General features: G+C 40.4%; 1 protein-coding gene across 9 annotated transcripts in view; it reads left to right on the top strand.

Annotated features, from left to right (window-relative positions):
- Window positions 1-417: 417 nt before the first annotated feature.
- The window catches only part of YAP1 (Yes1 associated transcriptional regulator), a gene marked incomplete at both ends in the record, with an annotated part of 103,887 nt that continues 86,504 nt past the window's right edge, over window positions 418-17,800 (top strand). For all 9 annotated transcript variants that reach the window (XM_084251278.1, XM_084251276.1, XM_084251277.1 and 6 more), the window contains 2 exons: window positions 418-738; window positions 3,504-3,754. In XM_084251278.1, coding sequence (XP_084107404.1) covers window positions 418-738; window positions 3,504-3,754 — 572 coding nt within the window. The remainder of the gene's footprint in view (window positions 739-3,503; window positions 3,755-17,800) is intronic.

Genomic DNA, 17,800 nt, shown 5'->3' with positions numbered 1-17,800 from the left:
TCTGAGGCGAGTTTCTGTCTCAGTCGGGCGCAGCCGCCGCCGGGGAAAAGAAAGGGAGGAAGGAAGGAACACGAAAAGGAAATAAAGGCCAGAGGGGGAGGGGAGCGGCGACTCGCCGGCCGTCAGGGGAGGGAAGGCCCCAAAGTTCTCCGGCGCCGCCGGGCCGCGTCGCGCGGCCCCTCCCGAGGCGCAGCCGTCTGACCCGCGGGCCCGGGCGCGGGGTGCGGAGCCGGGCGGGGATGCGGGGCCGCGGCGCAGCCCCCCGGGCCTGAGAGCGAGGACCGCGCCGCCCCCGCCGCTCCCGCCGCGCCGCCCGGCCCACCGCCCTCGCCGCTCCTCCCGTCTCGGCGCGTCGAGCCGAGGCGCCCGGGCGGAGCCCTCGCCGCTGTCGGGGTGCGCGTCGGGGGAGCCGAAGCCATGGATCCCGGGCAGCAGCCGCCGCCTCAGCCGGCCCCCCAGAGCCAAGGGCCGCCGCCCGCGCAGCCCGCCCCGGGCCAGGGCCCGCCGTCCGGCCCCGGGCAGCCGGCCCCTCCGGGCTCCCAGGCGGCGCCGCCGGCCCCCCCGGCCGGGCACCAAATCGTGCACGTCCGGGGGGACTCGGAGACCGACCTGGAGGCGCTTTTCAATGCCGTCATGAACCCCAAGACGGCCAATGTGCCCCAGACCTTGCCCATGAGGCTGCGGAACCTGCCGGACTCTTTCTTTAAGCCGCCGGAGCCCAAGTCCCACTCCCGACAGGTAACTGCGCCCCCGCCCCGTCGCGGCCCCGGGCCGGGGCGCCCGCGGGCGGGAGGGCGGGGGGCGCTGAAGGCCCGGGTGGGGGCGGGGCAGGTCGGGGCGCGGCGCCCGCGGGAGGCTGAGTGCGGGGCCGAGATTTGTGTCGCCCCCGGGAGCTCCTCCGCGCGGCGGCCGCAGCGGGGAGCGCGCTGCCCCGGGCTTCCCTTCCTTTCTTTCTCTTCGGGGTTCCCAGGGGCGGGGGGCTGGCACAATGCGCGCGCCTCCCGCGCTCCGCACCTTCGCTCGCGCGGCGGGCCGGACCGGGCCTGGCCGGGCGGGGGCGGGGGCGGGGGCCGCCGGCGGGGGAGTGGGGCCCGGGGCCCCCTGTCCCGCGGAGCCTCTTGGGCCCCCCCGGTCTCCGGGGGAGGCGGATAATTGTTCTCTTGTTTTCCAGTGTAGGTTAGGGGTGGGGGTTGAGCCGCTCCTTTCGCCCCCTCCCCCGGCCGCCGTCCCCTCCCCCTCCTGAAAGCGTGTGTTTTCCTGGGGCCCGGGCTCGGGCTGAACACAGGATCCAGACTTTCCTGGAAGTTGTTTGTGGAGTTGGTGCTTTCGCCGCGCCGCGCCGCTGCCCCAGCGCTCCGGCCGGCGCTCGGGCGGCTCGCGAGTGGCTTTCGCCCGCGGGGGGCTCTTGCAGGCCGCCCGAAGGCTGCTCCCCACCCCCCACCCCCCGTTGCGCAGGACCCACTAGCGCTTTCAGCGCCCTGGTTTTAACGCAAGCCTTTGATAATACACTGCAGGTTGACTCACAGGCCGAGTCCTGCCTAGTTCTGCCGTGATTAAAAGTTGATGTTTGGGAAGCGATGACTAATTCGAGGCTCGCCATTGCTTTTTCACTCTTATTGAGGATATGAGCATGGCTGTTTGGTGATTTTGTGGACTTGAGCCAACAGTGATATGAAGCTTATGAAAGTGTTAACATTCCGACAGGTCCCAGAAGATTTGTTTAGTGTGGTTTTTTTATTTTCTTTATTTCTTACCTCCCCCACCTTTTTTTTTTTTTTCTCTTAAAGAACTTGCTTCTGGCTAAACTTCAGCGTAGGAACTTTGCCCGAAAGTTAATTGGTTTTCCAAATACTGCGATGTAGTTGGTCCACTCGGACTGTAACTTGAGTGGAAGGAAGAGTTCTCGCCCCCACTCCTTTTCTTCTTCCCATTTGCATGCCTGTTGTAAGTGCGCCTGTTGCATACCAAGGGGCTTTGGAACTCCGAAAAACTCAAACTCGCGAACAAAACCCGGGTTGAAGAGCAGGAACGAAAAACAATTAAGCTGCTTCTTTAAAATCTTCAGTTTGTAAGAGGTAGACTTAGTGTTCCTTTTTCTCTGACCACTCCAAGTGGGTTTCTGTGTGTTTAAATGTGTTGGCATTGCATCCACCATACAGACATCACAGCTCTGCTGGTAGTTCTTAATCTGCTTGAAAGTACAGGGCACGTAGGAGTTGAATCTCCCATTTTGTGGTATCTGTATGCCAAAAAGAATTGCAGTTGAAAAGTAATAAGTAATTGCAGTAATAAGTAAAAAGTAAGTAGCAAGATTTTTAGCCAGCCGTCTGGATTCATACTACTCATAATATACTATAATTTTGTTTGTTAGTAAGTTTCTTACCTAAATGTTGTGTGTCTCCAAGTTTAGCTTTTATTTCTGCCAGTGATTTTCTAATTCTAATTAACGTGATTGGAAACTTAGAAAATGTACACCATTTGACTGGAAGGCATAAATGTCCCAGCTGATTGCTTCCAGACTCCCTTCCTTGCCTCCTGTATGAATGAATCTAAGAGATTCAAACTTTTTTTTTTGGATAACGCTTAAATCTAATTAAGAAATTCAAATAATTATATCAGTTTAAGAATTGTATGAAAATGAGTTGTGAAATACTATTATCCACAAACTTACGGATACAAATTCATCTCTTCACACTCCCACATACTTAACATTTTCCATCATAAAAAAACAGGCTCACAGAGATCAAAATTATTGCCACACTAGCCAGTTTGGATTGAAACCCAGATATTTGGGGTCTCAGTACAAGTTTTTCCTACTGGTACACAGCTGTAATCTATGTGTGTGTGAGTACTTAAGTCATAATGTTATTGAACTGTTGATATCTTTGTTGTCTAGATAGAGTATATGGTCGGGTTTTCCTTCCATTCATGAGATGGCTTGTGAGAACATTTAGATGGCTCTGCATTCATTAAAAGTTGTCTGACTGGATGTCATGTGTGCACAGTGAGAAAAAAAGATAATTGTGTCTAGGGCTTGGCTTAGGAAAAAAATTAACTATGTAAAACCTAGTTTAAAAACAAGGATACATAGTTAATTATATTCCTATACCTGGAATATTTTAAAGCTTGGAGTAGTGCCCATGCTGCCTTGGCCTTTTACAAATCAGCTTTTAAAATTCAGCATTTATTAGTTTAAGAATATTTCATTCTGTATTATCTGTCTCTAAAAGATGTTGAAAGTGTGTCTGTGTAGTAGATAGAAATTCACTCAGATGTACTGTTAAATAAAACTACAAGTGTTTGTAAAAGTATGTGTTTAAAATACATAAGTCATTTAAAAGTGTCTGTCTGCAAACCTGTATCCTTCTGTGCCAAATATTAAATGTTGAAATTTGTCATTAGCATTCAGAATTTCATGACAAGCAGACATCTGTCTAGGAAATTCCAAGGGACTCTCTTTAAAAATCATTTTTAAGAAATTCTCACTTTAATTTCCTTTCTAGGCCAGTACTGATACAGGTACTGCTGGAGCCCTGACTCCTCAGCACACTCGAGCTCATTCCTCCCCAGCTTCCCTGACGCAGGGCTCTGTGTCTCCTGGAACCCTGACTCCCACCGGAGTGGTCTCTGGCCCAGCAGCCACACCCTCAGCTCAGCACCTCCGACAACCTTCTTTTGAGATACCTGATGAAGTACCTCTGCCGGCAGGCTGGGAGATGGCCAAGACTTCATCTGGTCAGAGATACTTCTTAAAGTAAGTAGATTGTTTTCTGAGAAAAGTAAAGTTTGGAAAAGAGAGTAAAGACATGAAACATCATGTCTTTTCTTTAATACATCATGTTTTTTTCTTTAATACTAATGTGAAGCTAAGTTTTTTCCCCCCCACAATTTTTTTTTTCCTGTTTGGAATGACCTGATTACCTTGTAGTATTTTGAAAGCTTGATTGATTGAGAGCCTTTTAATAAATAATCTTTTCCTTTGTGGCAGTTTGGATATTCTCATTTTGAATTTGTGCCGAATCTGTTCATCAGCCTGGCTCGAAACTGAAGGAATACCCTGACAAATTTCAAATTGTGAGAATTATAAGGCTACCAAGATTTTATAAAATATATCTTTTAAAATGGATATTTTATTGCTAGAGATGAATCACCAAAATAAATTAAGACGTCTTTGGAAGTCTAATTTTACAGTATTTTAAAATGTGAAATGGTAAGTTCTGTAGTTGTAGTTTGATGAAAATTACCAGTTTTTTTCCAAAATGTAATGATAAATACAAAATTTCAGGTTTTATATTCAGTCACTAAGTGGCAAACATTTTTCAAACTAGCGGTTTGAGAAGCAGTCTGGGAAAACAAAAAGGTCATTGGGTTATTTTTATTGGCCTTTTTTTTAACAAAATGGTAAAATTTTATTAAAGCTGAGCAGAAACAATTTTATCCTCTAATTTTTAAGATCTTAACATTTTTATCTGACTTGTTGGATAAAGTGTATACAACTTAACTGAAAGTAATTATACTGAAATTGATGTTTTTGAAATGTTGCTTACAGAATTTTAAGGTTGCGATGATAGTGGAAAAGAATTCAAATTGTAGATTGTCTTGACAATCTACTAACGTAATCTGTCTTACAGATCAGATAATTTAATTAATGGTACTAATTTTTTGTATATTTCTTAATTAGTATTTTATATTGATCATCTTTCAGGTTGGATTGTTACCTTGTAATATAAGGTTGAGTTCTGTGACAGGTGTATGTCGGAGGCGAGCAGAGGGAAAAGTTTGATATAGGAAAAGTTTCTAGTTTTTTGCCCCCTCTCCTGCAATTTTTTCCCTTTTTAAATTCGTTTTTTCTGGTGTCTTGGTATCCATTTCAAAGGGTCAGGTTTCAACCAGAACAATAAAGGGCCTGAGACTGGAAAGTACACACAAGTCTGGCAAACTCATCTGCATGAGCAAGATCATTTGTTCTCAAGCAGACGTCCAAAGTAAATGATTGAAAGAGCTGCTAGCTGTGAGGGATGTGTCTTGAAGGAAAAAGGAATGGAAACAAACCAGGTTGTTAGGAGGAAAAAGAAAGGCTGTACTTTTTTGAACCTCTCCCTGCTGGGTCACATGCTGGCCCAGGGAGGATTTTAAACAGTGTAATGGCCTGCTTGGCTGTTTTCTTTGGTTGTTGCTGTGGCTAAAAGTATAAGGTTAAAGATCAGCATTGATGCTCTTCTAGTCTTTGTACTTTGTTATAACATCTGCCTATATTTTAATTATTTTGAATGATCTTTTTGTTTTGAGCAGAAAGAAGTATTTTCTGCATTTATTTTTGTTTCCAGTGGATTTTACTCTGAAAAGAAATGTCTCTTAAAGATTCTGATATAGGTGGATTCATGAAGGGTTTGCACACACACCCCCCACCATCACCCCATCCTGATCACCCCACTTGAGTGAGCCTGTGGGAAGATTAACAGATCAAAATGATACAAAAATTATACCATAGGCAGTGGTTGTTGGAGTGAAACTTATATGGAAAAGAAAAAACTTAAGAGGAGCAATAAAACATGATTGTCCTGTAAGTTTTTTTTTTCAAAGATTTATTTATTTATGCACACAAGAATTGGGGTATAGGCCAGAGTTGTGGAGGGTGAAGAGGATTCACCAGAGACAGAGTGGGGGACAGAACAGGCGGATTGAAATACACTGCTGAGGGGAGCAGCAGGCTAGTCAGTAGAGGTCTGATGTGCCATGTGGGTAGCTCCCTGGCCGGGACCGAACTCATGCTGCAGTGGCTGCAGATAGGTTAATAGGTTGCATTTTAACCCTTTGTGCCACCAGGGAGGTCCTGTCCTTTAAGACTTTTGAGGGACTTTCGCACAGGTGTAAAAGTAGGTTTATTACATGATAAGAAACATGAGGGGCTTTTTTTATTCCATTGAATAATTTTCTTGAATAAAACCTTTCAGAGGTAGATGGATCTGGTAGATGGTGGATCTCAGTCAGTAAAAGCAGGCAAAATCATGGATACGTTATTACCTGACAGGAATTAAATAGTGAGGACCCATAGTTCTGATGTGGAAGATGGGTACTACTACATATTGTTATGAAAAATGTCTGCTTTTTGAACAGTATGCAGTTTGGAGAAAAGTTATATGAAGATTAGTTCATATCCACTTGTTAGCTACTTCCATGATGTGGGCTATATGAGTTGACACAAACATACTTATTTTTGCTCACTGCACGGGCAAATGAGATTAATATCCTTCCTGGCTATGTGTCAAAGATGATAAGCAAAACTTTTGGGGCCAAGTTGCTCTTGTCAGAGTTCATTTTTATTCTAGTTTTGAAATTGGGCTCTCTTTGCAGTCAGTCAATACTTAAATACGTTTTTTTTTCTGTCTATAAAAGTTGCCAGATAGGTGCGGAATGAACATCTTGAACTAGGTGCATCCTGTACACTCATTTCAACAGTGAAAAATTATACCTTACTGTAACCTTTTAGATACTTGCTGCAACTAACTTACAACTTACGAAGTATGTAATTTATTGAGATTTATACTTTGCAGGAAGAAATCTGACCATAAGTGGTCCAGACATGCAAGGTGATGTAATTTGATTGAAAACTTAGAAATGTTGACTTTGGAAACAGCTTACTGACTTTTGGAAACATCTTAAGACCATAGATGAATGAATTTTGAAGTTGCCTGGCCTGTGTTTCAAGGTAGCATAATTACTGAGGGATTATAGGCAGGCAAGATTAGTATTTTTAAAGCCTTGCCAGGGTCATTTAGATCATCTGGACAAGACTTATACCTTAATTTGGCAAGTGGTGTGGTGGAAGTAAGGTACTGCCTGTATCTATCAAAAGCATATGCAAGCTTTGGTATGATGGTAAACTGTATGTTAAAAAAGCTTATTAGTCTGTGTTTTGTATATTATTTTTCTACTGAATTTACTGGTTAAAACTAATTTTTCCAACATTGTATATTGAGCTTTTATTAAAAAAGAATTCTCTTTATTCTGAGAATTGCTGCATTCTTCAGCTGTCTTACAGTTTTCCTACAGGAAATACTACTTCAAGTAGTTGGTCAACAACTTCCTATTTCTTTATAAGCTGCTGAATAACTTCCTGAATTAGTGTTCTATAATATCTCTGGTTACAAGGAGTCTTTTTTTCTTCTCTGATTTATTTTATTGAATCTAATACCTTGTAACTATGAGCATGTACAAAGAACTTTTGTATACAGTGTAACATATCAGACCTTATATAATTTGATTTAAGAAATCTGATCCAGTGGTTTAAAAACTTTGGAATTGTGTTACTTTTATACGGTTCTCTAATAGCTTTTAAAAGATCAATTTGTTTTATTTATCATTTTCTGAATAAGTGACCACAGTGTTTTTAGTCCTTGAAGAGCCAGGTTTTCTGTGACTGATTTGATTAAAAGCTATAGTGAATATCTTGATCCACAGTTTAAAATGGTATTTTTTCAGGGATTTCAGCAATTCACAGTTTTATATCTTAGCCAGCATTCCAACATTCAGTGAACTAGCTTTGTGCATGTGTTGGTCACTATAAATGCTTTGATTCTCTTTTTGCCACATTCTTTACTTTTGAAACAGATGCTCCAGAATCTTAATTGAAGCTGCCTTTTAAAAAAAGTATCAATTAAAGGATGATTTAAACTGTTATGATTTGATCTTATTTATCTTCTCCCACTTAGGAAACTGCAAATTCATGCTATCTTTTGTTGCCACAATAAAAATTAGGTGTTTTAGAAAGGAACAGTTTCATAACGAATAATATGTCTATATTATATTCCGTTTTTTGATTTCTTATTCTATTAAATAAAACTTAAGTAAATGGTTTCCTTTTAAAAATGAGAAGCTTTATAATATTGTCTTTAAATGTTGATTAAGCTGCAGTAAACAACAAACAAACCAGTTTAAGTTGCAGAGTATTCCCCTTAGCTGAGGAGAGGGCCTCCTCTGTTTGTCTTGCTGTTGAGGTCGAGTGGAGAGAGATGAAAGTATGCCCTTAGCTCTTAGAAAAAAATGCTTACTTGTGCTCAGTGGGTGGGCATCCAGGGGAAGAATGGCCCGCAGTGCCACAGTGATTCAGGCAGAAAAACTCTGGAGGAACCCTTGAATATAGCGACAGAAGAACAGTTGGAAGATAGTGGATGTGACAGAGCAAATAGAATGCAGAGACAAATTAATTTATTTCCTGTGGAAAGTAATCAGTATTTTTAGTGTGAATTAAGAAAGATATTTAGTTATCAAACTAGATGTTTACATACTAGAAACTATTGGCTGCAAGAAGGTAAACTAATTTTCTTTAAAAACTAACAAAAAAATAATTCTTCCCCAAAACCTCATGTTAACTTTTAAAGCAAAACACACTTATGTAGTATTTGAATCATGGAAACTTAAAGTTTTTGCAATTGTGACATCATATTGAACTTTATAGTTAGAAAAATAATGTAAATAAGCATCCTGAAATAGTAATAGGACTCAGAATTGCCTTTTACCTTAAGATGCTTGGGGAGGTGAACCTACACCCAACCTAATTTTCAGATGTCAAAATGTGTAACTGAAGGGTTAGGGCAAATCAGAGTGAAGTCATTTTAAAAATCAGTTGTTAAGATTTAAGATTATTCAAACTTAATTTGCAGCCTTTAGTAGTAGCATAATTTAGTCATTAATTATGGCTTGAATGTTCAATAATAGCTGAGTAGCAGTATATAAAGGGAGGTCTTAAAGAGCTGTGTGGTTCTATAACTCTGGTTACTAAGCGATGCACTTCTTACAAAAAGGGCTTCTGATTCCAGGATTACTCAGAACTTCAAGCCATGAAAGGGACGTTGCTGTTTTTATGAAGAAGAATTGCTTCATGGCTCTGGTTGCTCAAGTACTGTAGCACTGAGTTTCCTGGGAACAAGTACTGCCACCCTGGAAACACTTTTATTTGCATAGGGCTTGACCCCCTCTAAAAGCAAACAAAAGTGTTTGGTATAAATTATAATGATCCTTTTTTCCCCCTTCTCTTAAATAATTTAGATAAGGAAAAATTGTCAGTTTAATCCTCATTGGAGTTTTAGCATCACTAGAGTTTTAGCATCACTAGATGTTAAGGTGGTCTAAATAATGTTGCAAAATAACAGAATAATGCAAATAGGGGTCTTTAATAAAATACCAATGTTTTCTTCCACCAAAAAGTTTCAGTGCTTTATTTTGGTGATGCTCACTTTAGTATGTGTTTCTCTGTATTCCTTCACAGGGATAGTCATTAGACTTAAATGCTTCATGTCATGTGGATCCAAATTCAGGACTGGTGGAGAGAGTACATTTTGTTAAAATCTCCTTTTTCCCTTTTGCAATTGCTTACCTAACCTAAAGTGAGGAGAGAGGTTTTTTTTTTTTTTTTATTTTAAAGTAAGGTCTTTATTGAATAGTAAGTATGTTTAGAAAGAGAGATTTCAAGAGAAGTTTCACATGCGTGAAAACTTAGTACAAATTCATTGATTGAGGCTTAGACGACTTCCTGAGGTACTGTGTACTTCCACAAAATTGAACGTGCACTAGAAAGTTCTTTGTGATTTGACTTTTCACCTAATCCTGAAATAACTGTCATATGGAACAGGCTTTCCTGAAAGAAGTAAACCCTACCACCTCGGGGGTGGGGGTCTGATGTGGACCTTTTTATTTTTGGTAAAAGCATGAAAATGGAGTTCCTTTATATTTATAAAACTTTTTTTCCCTTACTCTTCTTTCATTTTATGGATTTTTAACAAGGTATATGTGTTTTATTTTAAAGATTTATCTATTTATGCATATAAGAGCTGGGGCACAGGCCAGAGAAGGGGGCGGGGAGGGTGTGTGTGAGAGGATTCACCAGAGACAGAGTGGAGAGCAGAACAGGCAGAGTGACTGAAATACACTGCTGAGGGGAGCAGCGGGCGAGTCAGGAGAGGTCTGCTGCACCATATGGGCGGTTCCCTGGCCAGCCAGGGTCCTAACTCATGCTGCAGAGGCTTCGGACTGCATCGTAGTGCGGTGTTTAATCCCTTGTGCCAAGGGAGGCCCTATGTGTTTTGTTTTAAAAGTAACACATGTTCACTAGAGATTTGGGAAATAGGGGAAAAAAATCTAAGTTCTGACAATGAGGGGATTTGAAGATACTTGTATTTATAGCATTGTACACAATTTCAATTTGATTTTTAGGAGAGTAATATATACATAGATTTAGAAAATCCATCAGTTTTCTAATAATGTAAAGGAGCAATTCTCACCCTACTTTTCATTTTCTCTGCTTTGCATTCACAGCAACTCCTTTGAGATACCTGCACTCCATTATAAATATCATATTTATAAAATATGCAATACTATTATGTCTTGAATTACCTGCATTGCCCCAAACACTTACTTCCTTAATCTTCCCATTACTTACAAGAGCTGGGATACAGGCCAGAGATGTGGAGGGTGAGAGGATTCACCAGAGACAGAGTCGGGAACAGAACAGGCAGGCAGACCGAAATACACTGCTGAGGGGAGCAGCAGGTGAGACAGGAAAGGTCTTCCTTGCCATGTGGGTTTCTCTCTGGCCTGATGGGGATAGAACTCATGCTGCAGAGGCTGTGGATTGCTTCATAGCACAGTGCTTAACCCCTTGTGCCACCAGGGAGGCCCTACTTTGATTTTTTTTTTAAAGTATCTTTACATTGCTGATACTTTCTACTGTCTGCCTGAATCTGAACTGTGTATGAATTTTCCAAGTAACTTTCTTATTTTCTTGGGATTGTTAATTGCCTTGTTTTTTCATTTGTATTTCCATTGCTTTTTGGACCCCTTGAAGACCCACCTCCCAGAGTCTTTTTGTCTTCCTGCTCTGGGCTAGAGGGCTGCTTTTGCTGCCCTTCAGAGTTGTCCTGCTGAAACTTCCTCCACTCTCACCCTGACTGTGCCCTGCACAACCACTTCTCTTGATTGGATACCCTATTTACTAGTTTTCTCTTTCTTGATTTGTTCACTGTTCGAGCAGGTTTGTCTCCCAAGAATTTTGAGAAAAAAGGTACATGGTAGACAACTGTTTTGGTCTTTTATGTCTAAAAATACCTCTATCCATTGACATTTGATGGGCAGTTGGTTGTAGAATTCAAGATTAAGTTATTTTTCCTTGGAATTTTGAAGGGATTGCCCCGTTTTATTCTAACTTCCAAGTTTCTAAACTGAACAGTTGACCCAAATTTGCTTCCTTGGGAATTTCAGTTTTTTTATTTTCTTTATCTTTGAGGCATCTTAAATTCTATGATGTATTGTGTGTATCTTTTAAAATTTATGGTAAGTGCCTGGTTTGGTGCCTCAGTCTTCAGTGTGAGCTGTGCCTTCTTAAAAGGTTTGCAATGCAGTTGCCCTAATTATTCTTTGACCCTCGGAAAAATTTATTAGTTTCTGGATAATTTTTTCCAGTCTGTTTTATCTGTTCTCTTTGCAGAATGGAAATACCGCTATTTAGAATAATCCCTTAACTTTCTTATCTTTTGCCCCTATTATCTTTCAATTTGTCTGTTGTTATAATTTCTGGGAGATTCCTTCCACTTTAACATTTAATTTTTCAGTTTTTTCCCCCCAAAATTAGTCTTAATTTCTTCTGAGTTCATTGCTTCCCTGTTATTTTTAATAACATACTGTTCTTATTTCATGGTTGTGTTAATGTCATATCTGTTAATGTCATATCTCTCTGAGGATTTTATTGTGGGTGTTTCTTTTAAAATTTTCTTCAATGTTCTAAGTGGGCTTTACTGGAGAGTGATAGAACCATCCAGGCCTTCAGGTTTCTTAGGTCCCAAATGTCGGTTTCTTGGTTATGTTTCCTTGTAGTGGCCAGTTTCTCCAAATAAAAGTCTGCCGTTACCCTGTCTTTCTGTCATGGGTGTGGAGACTTACTCCCAGACTTTCAGTGTGGACTTCATCTCTGCTCATGGCTAGGTATTAGAATCCTCAGCCTTTTGGTCCATTTCTCTGAAAAATAACTTACCCATCCCCTGCTTAGGGAAACAAGGGAGTATGTGGTAGGTTTTCAAAAAAGCATATAGTCGGAATTTTTGTGAATTCAATTTGTAATTACTGGGTTGACTATATACAGTTGTCAGTGTATATTTGCAAACAGTGCCTTGACCATTTCATATGATTTGATTTAAATATTATAAGATCATTTTTAATAGACACGTAAGTAAATGTTTTTAACCAGGCAAATGATAGTCAGTTATATTTGTGTCTATAGTGTTAGTTTTGCTTGTTTATATCTTCACGTGTTAGATTTTCTTGAAGAAAATGCTGTTTTGCATTGGACTGTATATGAATTTTGTTCAGAGAGTTTGGATTCTGAAAAAGTGTGAAGGGGTAGAGAGACTAGAGAGTTAATTCTTATTGTATATATGATACTGGAGGAATTTCCATTTGTGTGCCATTTTAAAGTTCTTTGTCTAGTACATACAGATTTCAAGAAGGGTTTTAAAGACCTCATAGAATTATCATGTTTGTCTGTCTTTTTCCCACCTAGTTTTTATCAATATGATTGGGAGCAGAATAGAGAAGATATTTGTGCACATCCAAGCTAATTCTGTAATTGTCATTATTTTTAATGTAGACTAATACCCAGAGATAGATAAATTTGTTTTATCTTAGTGTAGGTTGTTTCCCCTTGCAAGTGCTCTTTTAATAGCCTCTACTCAGTCTTCAGTAGGCTATTGTAGATGTTATAGAGAGGGCATTTCAGTGTGGACTTCATCTCTGCTTATGACTAGGTAGGTATCAGGCAAGATCTCACTTTATGGAGTTGGTAATTGCTTAGCCTCAATGTGATGACTTGCAAAATTACCGTAAGGGTAATTTTACCTTTAAATATGGAGAGGTAAGTAGTTTGAATTTCATGAAGACTACATTTAGGTTAAAGTAGATTCACTCATAGGTGATAAATGAGGTTTGTTAGGATCCTTTGTTGTTCATCTCAAGTTTATTTTCTCTGGGTTAACTTTTTCAGTAGTCTCTTTGCCGTAATGAGGTAGAAAGTGCTTCATATGGAATTCTTCTGTGGGAAGAAGAGGCAGCCCTTTTTAAAAATCTTAAGTGACCAGTGTGAAACCAGACCAGAGCACTGTAGACTCAGAAGAGAAGGTTAAATGATACCCAAAAGGTAGATACTTCTGGGTAGTAAAAGGAATTAAAATGTTGAATGGTATGGAGAAATAGAACAGAATCAATACATCATAGTTAAATATGTAGAATTAGTTTTTTACATAACCAAGTGCAAAGTGTAGAAATGAGCTGAATAGAGATTTCCAAGGCCCCTACCTGCAACTAATCCTTACCAGTGATGGGGTCACAGTTAAATTTACTGACCATTCCTGAGTAACTCTGGGGAAGAGTTGGCTGAAATACAGATGTTTCTATTTTTCCTTTACACATGTTCAGACTGATAGAGGTTATGTTTCTGAAATCTTGTAGTTTGGATGGGCTCCAGATGATGTAATGGGATCACTTTTAACCCCTTCCAGCTGGAGCATATGCAGACTCTCCTGTTAGAACTGATACAGACCTCTTTATGGGTGACGAGATAACTAGATAGTGATACATAAAATCATTCATTGTCCTCAGCATTTGAAGACAAAACCCTTTGTGTGCCTGACTCTTCCTCAGTTTTCAGTTAATGCTCATCACGCCACAGGTAAGAATTTGCATAACTTACTGTCAGTGGCCTGACTATTCACAAGCACAGGATGATTTTCTCAAAAAAGACCCATAGATCTTGTGTATTGCATCACTTGCATTGAGGAGCTGGTACTTCTTTCCTCCCTTGTTCTTCGTTTTCTTTGAATTTACTCTATGCTTAGTGGCCCCTGACCCCATGGCTTTCTGTAATGGGCATTGTTTTAGGGTTTTCTGGTTCTACTCTGTGAAGTTGGGGCAAGAATAATATGTCAGTCTGAATGGACTGGGTAGGACTCAAGACTGAGTTGATGCAAGTCGTCCTGTTTACCTTGTCATTTGTGACTACCTCTTACTGGAGAAGCTGTTGAGGCTCACCTATTACAAACTTGCTAGAGATAGATCTTGCCTCTTCGTTCAGCATTCTGTATATAGCTCTTGTTGTATTTATTGGCAGATGACTTCCCTTAGACTGTTTGTTTGTTTCAGTCTGTTGGTTGATAGTCATCCAGATTAATGCCTGCTTTTAATTTGGCATGCAACTCCATGTCAAAAAAGATGCCAGCTAGATTATGTGTATTTTGTGTTTTCTAAAGTTTATTATATTAAGCTCAAATAACTAGAACTGTTAAAAAAAAAGATAACGCTTGGCTTCTGCATATAAGGGAACAATAGTTCTACCTCAAGGTATTACATGTTTGCTCCATGAGTAATGAGTATTTTACTACTTGAGAATAAAATGAATATGAAGTGAAATCTAGTGGTTGTAAAAGCAATAAAATATGAGTAGACTATTCTGTAAAATAAGGGGTTCAGCGGAGAAGTAATGAGGTGGTAACTACGGTAACTACTGGATCGTGGGAAAGGATATATTATTCAAGTTTTGTTTCCGAGTTTAGCATGTTCCATTCAGTGATTGTGGAGTACAAGAAGCAGGGAGTCAAAGGTTGTGTCACAGCTGCTAAAGGGCTTGCCTATCCAACCTTGAATGACATTTGCATACTAAGAAACTCCTTCCTTCATCAAAATAAAAAACTGCTAATTTTTAAATCTGCACTCTGACATTTGGGCATTTTTTAAAAAGAATTCTAATGTCAAAAAACTTGAAATTTATTAAAAAGACTTGTTTTTATACATTATTGGAAAAAAGTGTTTTAGAACTAAGGGTCATGCATTAAATAAATATTGTCATATGTGGTTATGTCCTGTATATATTTTTAAAGTTTGATGCTATAACCTATGTAAGATATTTTTAGGTCTCCTTTTTTTATACTTGTCAGAAAATACTCGTTGACATAGTTTTGTGGTACTATGTAAATTATTTCAATGTTTGTTTACCAAATGAAATTGTTTATGCAAAGTGAATACAGACCCTTCCTACATTGATTATTTCTGTTAGATAGTGGTTCACAATAGTAATATGTGGTGTAAAAGTTAAAATTTCCTTTTTTTTTTTAAGATTTATTTATTTATGCATACAAGAGCAGGGGTACAGGCCAGAGGTGTGGGGGGGTGAGAGGATTCACCAGAGACGGAGCGGGGAACAGAACAGGCAGATTGTTGGAAGTACATTGCCAAGGGCAGCAACGGGCAAGTCAGGAGAAGTTTGCTGCGCCATGTGGGTTGCTCCCTGGCTGGTTCGAAGTCATGCTACAGAGGCTGTGTCTTAACCCCTTGCCCCACCAGGGAGGTCCTAATTTTTTTTAAAAAGATTTATTTATTTATGCATGCAAGAACTGGTGTACAGGCCAGAGGTGTGGGGGTTGAGAGGATTCACCAGAGACAGAGTGGGGAACTGAACAGGCAGATTGACTGAAAAACACTGCTGAGGGGAGCAGTGGGCGAGTCAGGAGAGGTCTGCTGTGCCATGCGGGTCACCTCCTTGGCTGGGGATCGAACTCATGCTGCAGTGGCTGTAGATTGCTTCATAGTGCAACGACTTAAGCCCTTGCGCCACCAGGGAGGCCCTAAAATTTTCTTTCTTTAAAGTTGAATAGGAAAGCTGCTGAAGACGGAAGTTGTCTTTCATACATTTAATTAATTCTTTAAATAAGCTGTGTATCTTTGTCTGCTATACTTTGTTGGTGAACTCTCTAGCTGATATACCACCCCCTGCTCTGAGCTAAGCAATTTAAGATGGCATCTGAAGCCACACGGGCAAGTTAATCATGGTGGATTTCTCCCATTTATACAAGAGTATACATCTTAATAAGTAGTTTATTTTTGCTTTTTCTTTCAAAATAAGCTGTAGAATTTGTTTTACTAAAGTAGAAACAAATAATCCATTTTACATTATCAGAACCAAATAAATATGTGCTTATTAATAACTTTCAAAATAGATTGTAAAACAAAGCTGATACTCTGCTTGTCTATCACCATTATAAGTTATGGTGGATACTGTTTTTTTTTAAAGTCTAGGATTTTGACTTTATTTTATTTTTTTTCTCGCTTTTATTTATTTTTTTATAGAGGCATGTTTTTATTTGTTTGTTTGTTTGTTTTTTGTTTTGTTTATGCATGCACTGAGTACAGTCAGAAGCGCGGGAGGGTGAGAGAATTCGCCAGAGCCAGAGCAGGGAGCAGAGCAGGCAGAAGGACCGAAGTACACTGCTGAGGGGAGCAGCGGGCGGCAGGAGAGGTCTGCGCGCCATGTGGGACCCTCCTCTGGTGGCCGGGGAGCAGCTGGGGATCGAACCGGCACCACAGAGGCCGCGGGCAGCTTCGCAACCCAGCGCTCAACCGCTGCGCCACCGGGGAGGCCCGACTTTATTTTATTTTTAAAAGTTTTATTTATTTATGCATACAAGAACTGGGGTGCAGGCCAGAGGTGCTGGAGGGTGAGAAGATTCACCAGAGGCAGAGTGGGGAGCAGAACAGGCAGATTGACTGAAATACACTGCTGAAGGGAGCAGCCATTACGACAGAAGAGATCTGCTAGGCCATGTGGGTGAGCTCCCTGGTCGGGGATCAAACTCATGCTGCAGTAGCTGCACTTTGCTTCGTAGTGCTGCCGCTTAACTCCTGCACCACCAGGGAGGCCCCAAGCATTTTTACTTTATTAATAAAACTCTTGTGGGACACAGAGTAGTGAGAATTCTTTACCTCAACTCAGTTTAATACGGTTTTGGAAGGAAATGAGTAGTTTCAGGAATGCTGGTAATTAAGAAATGAATATAGCTGTTCACAAAATATTAGGCTGTTAAGATTTCAACTTTGTTTTATAGTAAGCCACGTGGAGGTCATTTGCTGTTACTGGTTGTCTTACTGGCTGCCATAACAAAAAGCAACAGACTGAGTAGCTTAAACAACAGAAATTTATTTCTCCCAGCTGTGGAACCTGGGAAGGCCAAGATCAAGGTGTCAAGCAATTAGGTTTCCTTCTGACACTTGTTCTCTTGACTGGTAGGCAGCTGCCATCTGCAGTGTGTTCTCATGGCCTTTCGTGCACCAGGAGGTCTTTCACATTACTAGTGTAGACTAGGTCTCCTTGCATGTTGGAGGGAGCTTTCTTAAGAGGATGAAGGCAAAAGCTGCAGGGCCTCCTGAGGCCATTACACAGTGTCACTTCTGTTAAATTATGTTGATTGAGTTATGTGCCAAGGTCAGCCCAGATTCAAAGGTTTGGGAAGTAAACTTTGCTCTTGATGGGAGGAACAACAAAATATTTAGGCCATGTTTTTCAATCTACCACACTTGGTTTGGAGGTTTTATGAAAAATAATGTTAAAGTTGGATGAATATCATTTGGAACCTAGAAATCTTGGAGTAGAATTTAAAGTCACTGGAAAATAGTTTATACAGGTAAAAAAGTAGAATCTTATTTCTTGTGAATAATGTATACAAGTTGGTAGGTGTTTCATTTTGAGATGCCTTCAAATCATTCAAGTTAATTTTAAACCATTCAATCAATGGATTTGACAGAATATGGAGAATTTGGTTACCATTCAGCATGTATGTTCAAAGTCATGAATTCTAATCAATATCTAATTATAATTATTCTCTAAAACTTGATATTTCATGAAAAACAATCACATTTTATTTATCTTTACATTAACTTAAACATGAACTCACATGGAAAGCTGTAGAGTAGAAATGGAACCTGGATT

Source organism: Talpa europaea (genome assembly GCF_964194135.1).
Source record: "Talpa europaea genome assembly, chromosome: 12".
NCBI classification, from domain to species: domain Eukaryota; kingdom Metazoa; phylum Chordata; class Mammalia; order Eulipotyphla; family Talpidae; genus Talpa; species Talpa europaea.
The sequence above is the reverse complement of the archived record's forward strand: the minus strand, read 5'-3'. Positions and strand labels throughout refer to the sequence as shown.